Below are 14840 nucleotides of genomic sequence, written 5' to 3' on the forward strand. Positions count from 1 at the left end.
TACCGGAATAGAAATAAAACGTAGGATCCGGTTGTTGTGTCGACAGCGTGAGAATATAATTTTCCTGGTAAAGAACAATGAAATTTACTTAAAACTATTTAATGAATTCGAAGGGTACAAATCTTGTATTATATGCTTCGCAAGAGCGGTTAGACGAACCCCTGTCTAGCATACGTTAAAGTTCTGACTCATGACTTTGCATAATGTGGGATGGATACTACTTACATTTAGTTCCCTTTGCGTTTTCACGTCGGTTTCGAGCTCGGAAGATCGGCCATGAATGGTGGATTTGGAGCTGCGTTCTGGTTTTTGCATTGCTGGCAATTTCTGCGCACTTGTTGATAGCACGCACGCAAGCGGGGAATGCGAAATTTTTGCCGAATTTCATTTATCACCGTCTCGTGGTTGTGGTGATGGTATTTACGGTGGTAATGTGCTACGATCAGGCGGGTGGTTTGATGTTTTTGGGGAAGGATTATTGGTTTCTTGGAGCCATCAGTGGCGTAATGACATGCAGCTATGCGGGTTCGCATGCGCATAATTCCGTTATCGTCCAGCCAAGGTGTCAGCTGGTATAGCGAGCTGGATTTTGCTACACTCGTTGTTTTCTCTGGATGTTGCTGTGGATTTTGCAGCGTCGCTATCTCGTCGGCGTAGGATTCCCGTTGACAAAGTCGAATCAGGGAGTGCTCAGCCGTCTGCAGCTGCTTCGCCGTAAGTGGTCCTGTAGCCGTCGGCATTCCTCGACGCCTGTTACGACAGTTATCGGCGAATCGGTGGACGTATGCGACTACTCGTCGTAGTCTCTCCCATGACGAAAAGTCGTCGAGGCGGAGTACTGGTTCCGAAGAAGCGTGGTGTGCTAGCAGCGACGGACGTAACTCGTTATCGGTCGAATCCTTGCAGTTGGGCGGATTCGGCCAGTCCTTTTCAGGGCGCCAGAGAAAATCCGCACCGTTAAACCACCTGTCTTTAGGCGTCAATTCTGGTAAAGTATTCCACTTGGTGGCGTCGTCGGCAGGGTTTTGCTTGCCCGGCACCCATCGCCATTCGTTCATTTCGGATGTTTCTAATATTTCGCTAATCCTGTGGCCCACGTACTGGCTGTAACGCCGGTGGTCTGAGTTGATCCAGCAGAGGACGTCTCTGGAATCCGACCAGTACAGCTTCCGATGGATCTTGAAGCTTAGCGCCTTTTGGACGGTATGCGATAGTCGGGCGCCAATTACAGCGGCTTCGAGCTCCAGTCGTGGTATTGACGTGAACTTGAGCGGAGCAACTCGACATTTGGCTGCAACTATGGAGCAGGATGCGGATCCCTTGTGGGCAAAACGGAGGTAGCAAACGGCGGCCATGCCGTTCTCGCAAGCATCCACCATCGTGTGCAGCTGAACTTCGTCGGCTTCGTTTGTAAGGTACTCGGAGTTGTAGCACCGGGAAATCTTCACATGTTCGACGCGTGGAAGCACCTTCAACCAAGTAAGCCATTTATCGTAGGCGTCGTCTTCGATTTCGTCATCCCACTGTACGCCGGATCGCCAGATTTGCTGTAGCAGAATCTTTAGATACGACAGGAAGTGGGAAATTAGACCAAGCGGGTCGAAGATGGTCATCAAGACGCGAAGAACTTCCCGTTTCGTTGGCCTGCGTTCACCTCCTAACAAAGCCGGATCGTATCGGTTCCATCCCACTTTGTAGGTGAAGACGTCATCGGTCGTGTTCCACCACATGCCTAAAACTTTCTCTGTGGCCAATTCGGAAGACAGGTCGAGGCATTTCTCGTAGGTATCTACTCCTTGCAGCGCCGCCAGCACCATACTTGAGTTACTGATCCAGTTCCGAATCTCGAACCCGCCTTGCTGGTGGACGTGCCTTACATCCTTAGCCAGCTGGATGGCCTGCTCTTCGGTGTCCACGCTGACCAGCATATCGTCGACGTAGTGGGACTTCGTGATGGCTTGATGTGCCGTTGGATAGTCGCATGCGAAACGGTCGGCATTTGCGTTCTTCACGAACTGTGCAGTAGTTGGGGAGCAGCATGCTCCGAAAGTCATAACCTGCATGGCATACACTTCGGTTTGTCCACGTTCGTTCATCCAGTAGAAGCACTGGCTGAATTGGTCTTCGTTACGGATCAACACCTGGTGAAACATTTCACGTATATCGCCAGTAAGCGCGATGCGACGTTCTCGGAACTGGAGCAGAATTGTGAGGAGAGAGCAAAGTAGGTCTGGTCCTTTGAGAAGAGCCGAGTTGAGCGATGTGCCGTAGGCGCATGCCACGGCATCCCACACTATCCGCACCTTTCCGGGTTTGTTCGCATTGGTCACGGGGAAAACCGGTAAATACCATCGGCGCAGTACTTTCTGGTTAACTTCCTCATCGTTGAGCAGCCTGATGTAGCCTTTGGCTAAGTACTCGTCGATTTTTTCCTGCAAGGTTGTTTGCAGCTCTGGCTCTCTATGCATCCGCTTCTTCAGGCATTGGAACCGTTGCAGCGCCATGGATCGACTATCCGGTAGACGGGTATCGTCATATCGCCAGAGTAGGCCGGATTCGTATCGTCCCTCCCGGCGGTGCGTTAGCGACTGTAGCAGCGTGAGAGCCCGTTCATCTTCGGCAGATAACAGCAATTTGTCCGGTTTGATGACTCCTAGGCTGTCGAGGGAAAAGTAGTCCTTCATCGCTTGGTGTAGATCCTTGTCTGCTTCAGTGTTACACGGACAGATGTGAAAGCTGTAGTGGTGAAGATTTGTTCCACGATCACTGCCTTGTCCTCCACAGATGGTCCAACCCAACCGTGACTTAACTGCTATCGGCTACCCGAACTCTCCCTCTCGACTTTTTAAGACAAGTCCAAGGTGGGCGTGCTTGGTTCCGATCAGTATGCGTGGTCGTACATCTCGGTAGGAGTCGATCGGCAGATCTCGGAGGTGTGAATACTCCTGGGAAAATTTGGTCATATCCAATGTTTGCGATGGTAGCTTAAGTTCCTTCACCGTTCGTACGTCGTTGATATCGAACCGCTTGCTTCTCTCCTTAGCTCCAGCGATTTGGAGATTGTATGCTCGGGAATCCGGTTCACAGCGTTCCGTTCCTCCCGTCCAACGCAGGCATAGCGGTTGTTCGGCACCATCCAGCTCTAGCAGATCAGCCAGCTCTTGATCAAGCAGGGTAAGCTCGGAGCCCTCGTCCAAGAAGGCGTACGTGTGAACTACGGTCGTTTTGCCGTACAATACGACAGGGAGGTAGCGAAACAGCGCAGAGCTGGCGGCTGTTTGGTGAGTATTGCATCCAGATGTATTTGGGCAGGGTGGAGCAGATGGCTTGCTTTCGTTTCCGGCTGCAACTGTGGCGACGGTATTCTGAGGCTTTTCCTTCGAATCGTTGTGCAGCAGCTAGTGATGCCGGTAGGTACATCCAGTTTCCCTTGTGAATCCGCAGACAGGTTCTACACATACCAAACTCCCTGATAGCTGCCCAGCGTGATTCTCTGGATAACTCGACGAAGCGCTCACACTTGTCGGCGGATTTGCAAGTGCCCTTACAGATTGGGCAAACCTGTTTCGCCGGCGCTGGTTTCGCGTGTTCCTTAGACGAAGCATTCGTGTTCTCCTCGGAAGCTTCAGAGTGGGCGTTGAGATACGCATTTCCCTTTTTTGAACCGTGAACCTCATTTCGGGAAGGTTTTTCATGCTGCACCGGCGGCGAGAAGGTGACGATGCTTGCCGCTTCTGCCAAGGTGTAAATCCACCTACTGAAGGTCGCCAGGTTGGCCGTGGGTTCCATTAGACGATGCTGCGCCCAGTTGAGTTTGAGCGACGATGGCAGCTTGCTGACTAACTGGTGGAGCATCGTAACGTTGTACATATACTCCTGCAGTCCACACGCGTCTACGGTGGCACAGAAGTTCTGCACGTGTACGGCAAAATCAATCAGTGTATCCAGTTTGTCTTCGCTAATGGCCGGTAGAGAGCTCATTTTCTCAGTTAGCGACTGAATAATGACTTCGGGTTGCCCGAATAGCATCTTTAGGGTCGACAGAATGCCTGAAACGTTTCCAGGGAACATCAGCCGACTCTTTACCGCTTCGTAGGCCTTGCCTTTCAGGCTCTTCTGCAGTCGAACCAGGTTTTCCTCCTCGGTAAATCCGCACATCGTGGTCGTACGGTTGTACATCGACAGAAATATCGGCCATTCTTCTGGATTACCGGAAAACGTTGGCAAATCCCTCGGTACTGCTTGTCTGGCTGCCACTTGGGATCGAGAAAGCTGAAATTCATCCTGAGACTCCTCCTGAGACAGTCCGTGGAAGGCGCGGATGCCACTCTGAGGGTTCTGATGGTGAACACCGGTAGAGCAGGCCGGTGGAGCCTGGACCTGTCCATCAAATGTAGTGGAATTGAATGGGGGTCTGGATGACCAAGTGAACGGATCACCGATAGGGTTTGATGGCATTCCTCCCTGACGGAAATGATTGGACTGCGATGGCCGTCTCGCAGCTGCGGTCGTTGCTGCTGCTGTGTGATTTGGCTGAATCACTGAACACAGGTCGAATTGTTGACCGGTATGGGCATCTGGTTCGAAACGAATTCGTGGCTGTACGAGCCGCCCAGTGGCTTGCGTTGGCTCCATGTTGTCAACGGGGAGTTGTGGTTTATCCCTACTAAAACCACTAGCATCTGGTACGATCTGCTGCATTTGGCTGGTTTTCTGTACCCAGTCAACCACTCGACTCGAGGCTTCACTGCGGCTCTTCGATCCGTTTTCACTTCTCCTCGATCCTTTCTCGCTCAACGCCTCTTCGAGCAACCGGTACTTCTCCTCCAGATACTTTCGATGTTCTTGTGTAGCTTTTTCTTCCGCGATTCTTCGGCGCTCTTCTTGCTGCTGTTGGAATTCTCTTTCCTCCTGTAGCCGCATCAGTTGAAGCCTTGCACGACTAACCGCTGACTTCTGCGACGAAGAAAAGGAAACCTCCGACAAGGCTTTTGCGGCGTCCTCGACCGGAACATCTGCTTTCCGATTATCTTTGTTAGAGAGCTCCCACTGTTGCTTCTGCTGATCGGCCTTCGTTTGATCGGTCGCCACTTTTGTTGAGGATTTCCGAACACTGTTGAAGGGATTTCGATCCACGGAGGCAGCTTTATGGACTTCATTTCCTGGAGGAATCACTAGATTGGTGCGCGTGTTGACTTGCGCTCCAGGTTGTTATCGTCCCGCTTGGTGCCGTTGTCTAAAGCTGCCTCAGTTCGCTGGATCCATGTCGCGGTAACGCAGTTTGTACAGCTCCAGCTCTTGTCGGCAATATCTTCAGAAACACCCACACAGGAGAAATGGAACCACTGATCGCATTTGTCACACTGAACCATCATCTTGGTGTCCGCTTTTTTGCACGTCTTGCACAAAGTTCCTTCCAAAGTTTCATCCACAACTACCACATTCGGAATCTCACCACCACCAGCACTTTGACCACCAACCGCACCACCTTCATCTGACATTTTTCGCGCGCCTTTATCCCCCTTCGCACCCGACTTGATACATCCGCGACTCGGCATCACGCTCAACTCGTCCGATAAATGAAAATTAGGGTGGGGCGGGGCAAGATGGGTCAGTGCCATTTCCGGGCGCATTACTCATGTTTTGATTTTGTTAATAATTTTGTTAGATGACCAGGATGAATATACAAAAGTTTGGGGCTTTGATTGAAAAATTACTCACTCTCATTAGAAATAAAAAATAAAATGGTTTTTAGCCATTTTTATTATGCGATACATTCCATATAATCTCCATATAAACGGCCGCGGGGCAAGATGGGTCACCTTCAATTTTGAACGTATTTTTGGAGCATTCAAAAGTTATTTATTTTTTATTACAAGACTATCTCATAACTCACTTCAATCATGTGGAATGAACGCTCAAAATTATAACATAAAATAATGATAATTTTATAATGAAAACATCGATTTTCAAGTCGCCTCAGGACCACTCAAATCGTAAAGTTTTTTATATTCCAAATCAATTTATAAAATGTTTACTAGTAGCTCTTGTTTACTCGGTATAGATATGGAGCATATATGAATGCGGAACAAATCTTATATTTTGACGTTTTTCGTTGAGAAAATGTGAATTACCTAAAAGGTGACCCATCTTGCCCCGCACTTTTTTCACGGCGCAAAATCGATCACTTTTTAAAACTGCTTGTTTAACCCGTTTCGGTCCTAGTTGGGAATTTAATTTCAAAAAATCACCGTGACTTCATTTTCTAACCGATTTTTACGAAATTTTGAACGAAGATCGCGCTACATCTCTAGTTGTATGGAAAAATATTAAAATGGTATTTTGGTCCTTGGGGTCTGAGTTATTGAAGGGGTTATATGGGTCAAATCGGGTCAAAAATGGACCAACTTCCTTTTAACCCATGATTACTTGTAAAAAACACATGCAATATGATTGCAAACATGTTCAACTATCTTTTTATTATCACAGACGCATAGTTTGAGTAAATTGGGATTGTCTGGTTTTGGTTCCGGATGTTCCGGGTCGCGTTTGGGGTGCGTTCGGAGGACACTTCTCACACGTTCCCTACACATGACATTTTTTTCTCGCATAATTCTAAAAACAGGCTTGTCATGATTCATTCTTCATAATTTTGTATACTAAGTATGTTGAAGGAATATTCAAAGGTTTTTGGACATATTGGCCGCCGTCCCGGATGTTCCGGGAACCTGGGACCACCCGGGGAAGTGGCCATTTTGCAAACAGTTATAAAACATGACTTGCGACATATCAATCTTCATAATTTTGCAAAACAATTATGTTAGAGGAGAATTTTGACGTTTTTGGGCATATTGGCCACAATTCCGGATGTTCCGGGAACCTGGAACCACCTGGGGAAGTGGCCATTTTCCAAATTGTTATGAAACATGGCTTGCGACATATCAATCTTCATGGTATTGCAAAACAGATATGTTAGAGGAGAATTCAGAGGTTTTTGGACATATTGGCCACCATTCCGGATGTTCCGGGAACCTGGAACCACCCGGGGAAGTGGCCATTTTCCAAATTGTTATGAAACATGGCTTGCGACATATCAATCTTCATGATATTGCAAAACAAGTATGTTAGAGGAGAATGCAGAGGTTTTTGGACATATTGGCCACAATTCCGGATGTTCCGGGAACCTGGAACCACCCGGGGAAATGGCCATTTTCCAAATTGTTATGAAACATGGCTTGCGACATATCAATCTTCATGATTTTGCAAAACAAGTATGGTAGAGGAGGATTTGAAGGTTTTTGGACATATTGGCCACAATTCCGTATGTTCCGGGAACCTGGAACCACCCGGGGAAGTGGCCATTTTCCAAACAGTTATGAAACATGACTTGCGACATATCAATCTTCATGATTTTGCCAAACAAGTATGTTGGAGTAGAATTCAAAGGTTTTTGGACATATTGGCCGCCATCCCGGATGTTCCGGGAACCTGGAACTATCCGAGGAAGTGGCCATTTTCCAAACAGTTATGGAACAAGGCTTATGACATATCAATCTTCATGATATTGCAAAATAAGTATGTTAAAGGAGAATCCAGAGGTTTTTAAACATATTGGCCACAATTCCGGATGTTCCGGGAACCTGAAATCACCCGGGGTAGTGGCCATTTTCCAAACAGTTATTAAACATGGCTTACGACATATCAATCTTCATGATTTTGCCAAACAAGTATGTTAGAGTAGAATTCAAAGGTTATTGGACATATTGGCCGACATCCCGGATGTTCCGGGAACCTGAAACTATCCGGGGAAGTGGTCATTTTCCAAACAGTTATGAAACAAGGATTGTGACATATCAATCTTCATGATTTTGCAAAACAAGTATGTTAGAGGAGAATTCAGAGGTTTTTGGACATATTGGCCACCATCCTGGATGTTCCTGGAACCTGGGACAATCCGGGGAAGTGACCATTTCCCAAACAGTTATGAAACAAGGCTTGCGACATATCAATTTTCAAGATTTTGCAAAACAAATATGTTAGAGTAGAATTCAAAGATTTTTGGACGTATTGGCCACAATTTCGGATGTTACAGGAACCTGGAACCACCCGGGGAAGTGGTCATTTCCATAACAATTATGAAACATGGATTGTGACATATCAATCTTCATGATTTTGCCAAACAAGTATGTAAGAGTGGAGTTCAGAGGTTTTTGGACATATTGGCCACAATTCCGTATGTTCCGGGAACCTGGAACCACCCGGGGAAGTGGCCATTTTCCAAACAGTTATGAAACATGACTTGCGACATATCAATCTTCATGATTTTGCCAAACAAGTATGTTGGAGTAGAATTCAAAGGTTTTTGGACATATTGGCCGCCATCCCGGATGTTCCGGGAACCTGGAACTATCCGAGGAAGTGGCCATTTTCCAAACAGTTATGGAACAAGGCTTATGACATATCAATCTTCATGATATTGCAAAATAAGTATGTTAAAGGAGAATCCAGAGGTTTTTAAACATATTGGCCACAATTCCGGATGTTCCGGGAACCTGAAATCACCCGGGGTAGTGGCCATTTTCCAAACAGTTATTAAACATGGCTTACGACATATCAATCTTCATGATTTTGCCAAACAAGTATGTTAGAGTAGAATTCAAAGGTTATTGGACATATTGGCCGACATCCCGGATGTTCCGGGAACCTGAAACTATCCGGGGAAGTGGTCATTTTCCAAACAGTTATGAAACAAGGATTGTGACATATCAATCTTCATGATTTTGCAAAACAAGTATGTTAGAGGAGAATTCAGAGGTTTTTGGACATATTGGCCACCATCCTGGATGTTCCTGGAACCTGGGACAATCCGGGGAAGTGACCATTTCCCAAACAGTTATGAAACAAGGCTTGCGACATATCAATTTTCAAGATTTTGCAAAACAAATATGTTAGAGTAGAATTCAAAGATTTTTGGACGTATTGGCCACAATTTCGGATGTTACAGGAACCTGGAACCACCCGGGGAAGTGGTCATTTCCATAACAATTATGAAACATGGATTGTGACATATCAATCTTCATGATTTTGCCAAACAAGTATGTAAGAGTGGAGTTCAGAGGTTTTTGGACATATTGGCCACCATCTTGGATGTTCCGGGAAAATGGCCACTTCCTTGGATGGCTGCAAGTTCCCAGATCATCCGGAGTAATATCCAATATGTCCACAACCATCTGAATTCTCCTCTAACCAACATAATTTGCAATATCATGAAGATTGATATGTCGCAAGCCATGTTGCATAATTTATTTGGGCTTCTCCGGGTGGTCCCAGGTTACCAGAATATTCAAGATGGTTGCCAATATGTCCAAAACCCTCTGAATTCTACTCTAACATACTTGATTTGCAAAATCATGAAGATTGATATGTCGCAAGCCATGTTTCATAACAATTAGGAAAATGGCCACTTCCCGGGTGGTTCCAGGTTCCCGGAACATCCGGGATGGCGGCCAATATGTTCAACAATCTCTAAGATCTACTCTAACTTACTTGTTTTGCAAAATCATGATGATTGATATTTCGCAAGCCTTGTTTCATAATTGTTTGGAAAATGGCCACTTCCCCGGGTGGTTCCAGGTTCCCGGAACATCCGGAATGGTGGCCAATATGTCCAAAAACCTCTGAATTCTCCTCTAACATACCTGTTTTGCAATACCATGAAGATTGATATGTCGCAAGCCATGTTTCATAACAATTTGGAAAATGGCCACTTCCCCAGGTGGTTCCAGGTTCCCGGAACATCCGGAATTGTGGCCAATATGCCCAAAAACGTCAAAATTCTCCTCTAACATAATTGTTTTGCAAAATTATGAAGATTGATATGTCGCAAGTCATGTTTTATAACTGTTTGCAAAATGGCCACTTCCCCGGGTGGTCCCAGGTTCCCGGAACATCCGGGACGGCGGCCAATATGTCCAAAAACCTTTGAATATTCCTTCAACATACTTAGTATACAAAATTATGAAGAATCAATCATGACAAGCCTGTTTTTAGAATTATGCGAGAAAAAAATGTCATGTGTAGGGAACGTGTGAGAAGTGTCCTCCGAACGCACCCCAAACGCGACCCGGAACATCCGGAACCAAAACCAGACAATCCCAATTTACTCAAACTATGCGTCTGTGATAATAAAAAGATAGTTGAACATGTTTGCAATCATATTGCATGTGTTTTTTACAAGTAATCATGGGTTAAAAGGAACTTGGTCCATTTTCGACCCGATTTGACCCATATAACCCCTTCAATAACTCAGACCCCAAGGACCAAAATACCATTTTAATATTTTTCCATACAACTAGAGATGTAGCGCGATCTTCGTTCAAAATTTCGTAAAAATCGGTTAGAAAATGAAGTCACAGTAATTTTTTGAAATTAAATTCCCAACTAGGACCGAAACGGGTTAACATAATATTTTGTATTTTATGAACTTTTTATCGACTTTTAGCATAGCTAACAAGTGTATTAAAGAGTAACGGACGAATACAAACCAATACGATTTGTATTTACAAAGTTATGGTAATCCATCCTTAGGTGACCCATCTTGCCCCGCCCTACCCTATATTATGTTGGATTTATTCCAACGGGTAAGGGAGAATTTCCCAAATTATTATTCTCTACCGGAATAGAAATAAAACGTAGGATCCGGTTGTTGTGTCGACAGCGTGAGAATATAATTTTCCTGGTAAAGAACATTGAAATTTACTTAAAACTATTTAATGAATTCGAAGGGTACAAATCTTGTATTATATGCTTCGCAAGAGCGGTTAGACGAACCCCTGTCTAGCATACGTTAAAGTTCTGACTCATGACTTTGCATAATGTGGGATGGATACTACTTACATTTAGTTCCCTTTGCGTTTTCACGTCGGTTTCGAGCTTTCAGGTGTTTTGTAGTTGGTCCTAAATAACATTATACATAATGATTGATGCGGTTTCGAGGAATTCTTATAATCTATACCTTACCGAGTTGAAGGGTTATTTGTGGCTTGGAGTATGTATAAGATTTTTAACAATGGTAATACGTAGTTCAGGTTCACCTAGCGTGCGAAGTTGATGAGCACAAATTAGTATGGATGTTTACACTTTAGATGAAAATATTCTTACCACTTCAGTATGTGTAACTTAATATTAGATTAATTATCAATTCACTAGGATTAGGTGTAACCAAATAAACTATTTAACTTTGTGTAGATAGGACTCGGAATAGCAATCATACCACGCAGAAGTTAGCTATCTTAATCGCTATTTTTGTCTCTTTTCTGTCCTACTCACCCGGTGACAGGTTGAATACCTGTCACTATCGTCAATACAGTTGAATCGTACGCATGTGTGCGGATGCGGTAGAGACTAAAAATATAGATGCGCGCGTTGGTCTAATGGGGTAGGCCAACACACGCATATGTTCAAGGTGAATTGAATTCTTCCATAAACGCTTGATATCTTTCCTTCAGGGGCTCATTTCTGTCCAGCTTATGTTCAAGGCCTTCCAACCGCCTTAACGCAGTGGGGTAGGAGTCACCTATCATTCGAGAAAATTCCTCCTTTTTGGGATATTGGACCACATACCGACCAGAGGGATCTCTGGATACCGTCCGCTTGTAGAATTCCTCACAGTACTGCTCTGTTGGGGACAGAACCTTCGTATCAACTTCCTCTACTTGCCAAAACTTCTCGATGTTTCTGTCCAGCGATTCTAGGGTGGATGTATGACACAGTGGGGGTGGGTAATTGGAGCATTCGACGATTTCCCAGATACAAGCCATCCAAACACGCTTTCCACAAGTGTCGGTGATGTCTCTCCCAAATTTATCCGGCCACCCTTCAGGAAGGTGTAGAAGTGTTCAGCACCGATAACACTAGTTTACAGCATTTTTAAACTCGGTAAGCTGATGATCGTTTTTGGTGTAGAATCATGGCCTGAGTTCGAAAACGCGAAGGAAAAAAAATACAGTAGAGCGGAATTTTTTTCGACTTTTCATACAAGGTTGATGATTTGAAATCGATTTTTGTTCTATTTTTAAGCAACGTCGCTCATTTCAGATATCTCATTCTCCGTAATCAATGCTCCGATTGAGCTGAATTTTTTACTGTAACTCACCTATATATGATATGTCAAATAAACGTTGAGAAAGAATTTTTAGATTGTTTTTTTCTTATTGAAAAAAATAGATTTCTTCATATTTTTTTTGAAAATTTGGCTAAAATTTAAGGAGATTGTCCCTAAAACTCGCCAATATCTTGATTTTCATCAATCTGACGCAAAACCTGCATTCGGATGATCGAATGGTATTGTATTCAGCTCTTAATTTATGGAAAAAGATTTGAAATTGGTTGAACAAAACGCAAGATATTTGAATTTTAGTAAATTCCATATTTTTTAACGTTGTAAAACTCGATATTAAGCTAAAACTCAAAAACTTTTCTACTTAAAAAATTTTGAAGCACGGTTTCGAAATCAGTGCTAAATTGTACTTCAAAAATTTTGGTCATTGACAGAAGTTTACGACTTTCGTTTTATTTTGTAAACTAGTGTAATCAGGTCAATCTTGCAAGACACGCTGTACTCTGGGTCGGCAAGGTTAATGCCCTCAAGAATGGACCAATTGTTCTTCGGGATCGTAACCGCGGGCAGATTTGCTGTGATGTCACGAAGAACCTGGCAATCTAATGGTACAGCGAATTTCTCCAATCGTTATCGAACTTCGGTACTAACTGAGCCAACAGCCCAAATCTGCGCTTCACCGACACCGAAGATGGGCTGATTGATTCGGCGGCGAACCAATCGCAATTGTTGACAGAGTCGTTCGCTCATTAAACAGCATTGCGAGCCCAAATCCAATAACACCCGAGCAAAGTGCTCTCTCCCGTATCCACAAACGTCCCATAAACGTGTACGTCGGTAGACAAGAACACATTCACACTGTGTGGATCAAACACTGAGTTTGAAAATATGGATTGCTCAGTTGACACCGAGTTCGTCTCGATTTCACATCGTGCTACGTTAGTCGACTGAGGTGGTTGACCTTGACCGGAGTTCAAGTTTCTATTGCCGGTCGTTGACGAGTCGAACCCAGGATGCAGCAAACTGTTGTGTCGTTTCTGGCAAATACGACGCGGAAGCTTAGAGGAGCATTTGCGGACGACGTGATGTCCGCGGAAGCAGTTGTTACATATCTTCTTGGCGTTGACCAAATTCAGCCTATCCTTCAGCGACATTTTCTCGAAGGATCTCGAAGGATTCTCGAACGTTCTCATGGGTAGTTTTCCGTAGCTGCATAACTATTTATCCTAGACGAGGGGGGACCTTGAGACGACTTCAAAGGCTTTGAGGGGGAACTGTGCTTTATTGGGCTGGGTAGTGCAAAATGATCTGCATTGATCGATAGAGATTCCAGAGTGCGTATCCTTTTTGGTGTGGAATTCAACCATATTGGTGTAAGTGAGATCGTTACCAGCGGAAAGGTACTCTTCCCAATCTTTGAGGGATTGCTCATCAACCCTGGAGCAAAGTAATTGAACCAGCAAACTACCCAAGTAACCACAAGCATTATATCATAACATTAATTCAATCGTATTATAGTTTAGCTAATGCAAGATAACTTTTATTTTACATCTGTCAAGTAATGAAGCGTTTAATCTACATTATGGAAGCATTGAAGCATTAAGAAATTTAGACAGTTCTGTAAAGTTCTGTAGGGCTGTTGTTCAATGCTTCATTCCATTACCATATTAAAAGCGTTATAGCAATCAATAATGCAAGCATTTATTACTTTATATATGCCTTTACTAAAGCTTCCATTGTTGTAAACAGAAAAATACCCCTAAGTTCAAAAAAAACAACTGTAATAGTTATTTATGCAACGAGTTGGAAAATTATGTTTTTACAGCACGAGTCGTACATTTATCCAACGAGGCTTGCCGAGTTGGATAAATATGACGAGTACTGTAAAAATCGAGTTTTGCAACGAGTTTCATACAACGTTTTTTTGCAATGACAAAAAACTTTCACTAGAATATGATCATTTCTATTAGTACCATCGTGCTTCGCGATGATTCAATGGGAACGAGCACGTGCTTTAACATTAGAGACATTAAATTGAAATCAAGCAAGTCGTGTTATAACCGTCACAACTTTGTCAGTTCTTACCGAGGAAACGTAGGTTGTTGATCAAACAATTGCATTATGATTCATAATGCAACTGAAATGACCTATAAACTAGAAACCTGGAATAGTGTCGAGTTGCAAAATAGTTATTTATGCAACAAGTAGCAAAATGATGATTTTTTCAGCACGAGTCGTACATTTATCGAACGAGGCTTGCCGAGTTGGATAAATACGACGAGTGCTGAAAAAATCGAGTTTTGCAACGAGTTGCATACAAAGTTTTTTGTAATTACGAAAAATACCCATTTATTGTGATCTTTTCTAACTAGACAAACGCGTATTAGTAAGAACCACGTGCGCGCGCTCATGCTAGTCGGTGTAGTTTTTTTTTTGTTTGATCAGGTAGGCTCTGGTGTAGTAGGCGTCACCAATGATCGACCTCCCGTTGTCAAACACTTGTGCGCAGACAAAAGCAAAAGCAGATTCAGCAGCTGCCTTTACACTAGCTTCGAAGTTCGAATCGGAGTTAAAATCATCCTGATTCGGATTCGAGCTACTCAGTAGATGTAGAGGCAGGGGCTGAATCTACGGTAGGCAAGGTGGTACGTAAAAAGCGAGTACGAGCGAAAGTGCCGAAAAGTGCTACTTTTCAACACTCTTAAGAGTGCCGAAAAGTAGT

At 44.1% G+C, this 14840-nt stretch overlaps 1 protein-coding gene across 1 annotated transcript; it reads right to left on the minus strand.

Annotated features, from left to right (window-relative positions):
- Window positions 1-245: 245 nt before the first annotated feature.
- On the minus strand, window positions 246-2684 carry LOC134288688 (uncharacterized). The gene has a single exon (XM_062854309.1). It carries the CDS (start codon window positions 2682-2684, stop codon window positions 246-248), a length of 2439 nt encoding a protein of 812 aa, XP_062710293.1.
- Window positions 2685-14840: the final 12156 nt, after the last annotated feature.

This window comes from Aedes albopictus, chromosome 1, assembly GCF_035046485.1.
Source record: "Aedes albopictus strain Foshan chromosome 1, AalbF5, whole genome shotgun sequence".
Classification (NCBI taxonomy): domain Eukaryota; kingdom Metazoa; phylum Arthropoda; class Insecta; order Diptera; family Culicidae; genus Aedes; species Aedes albopictus.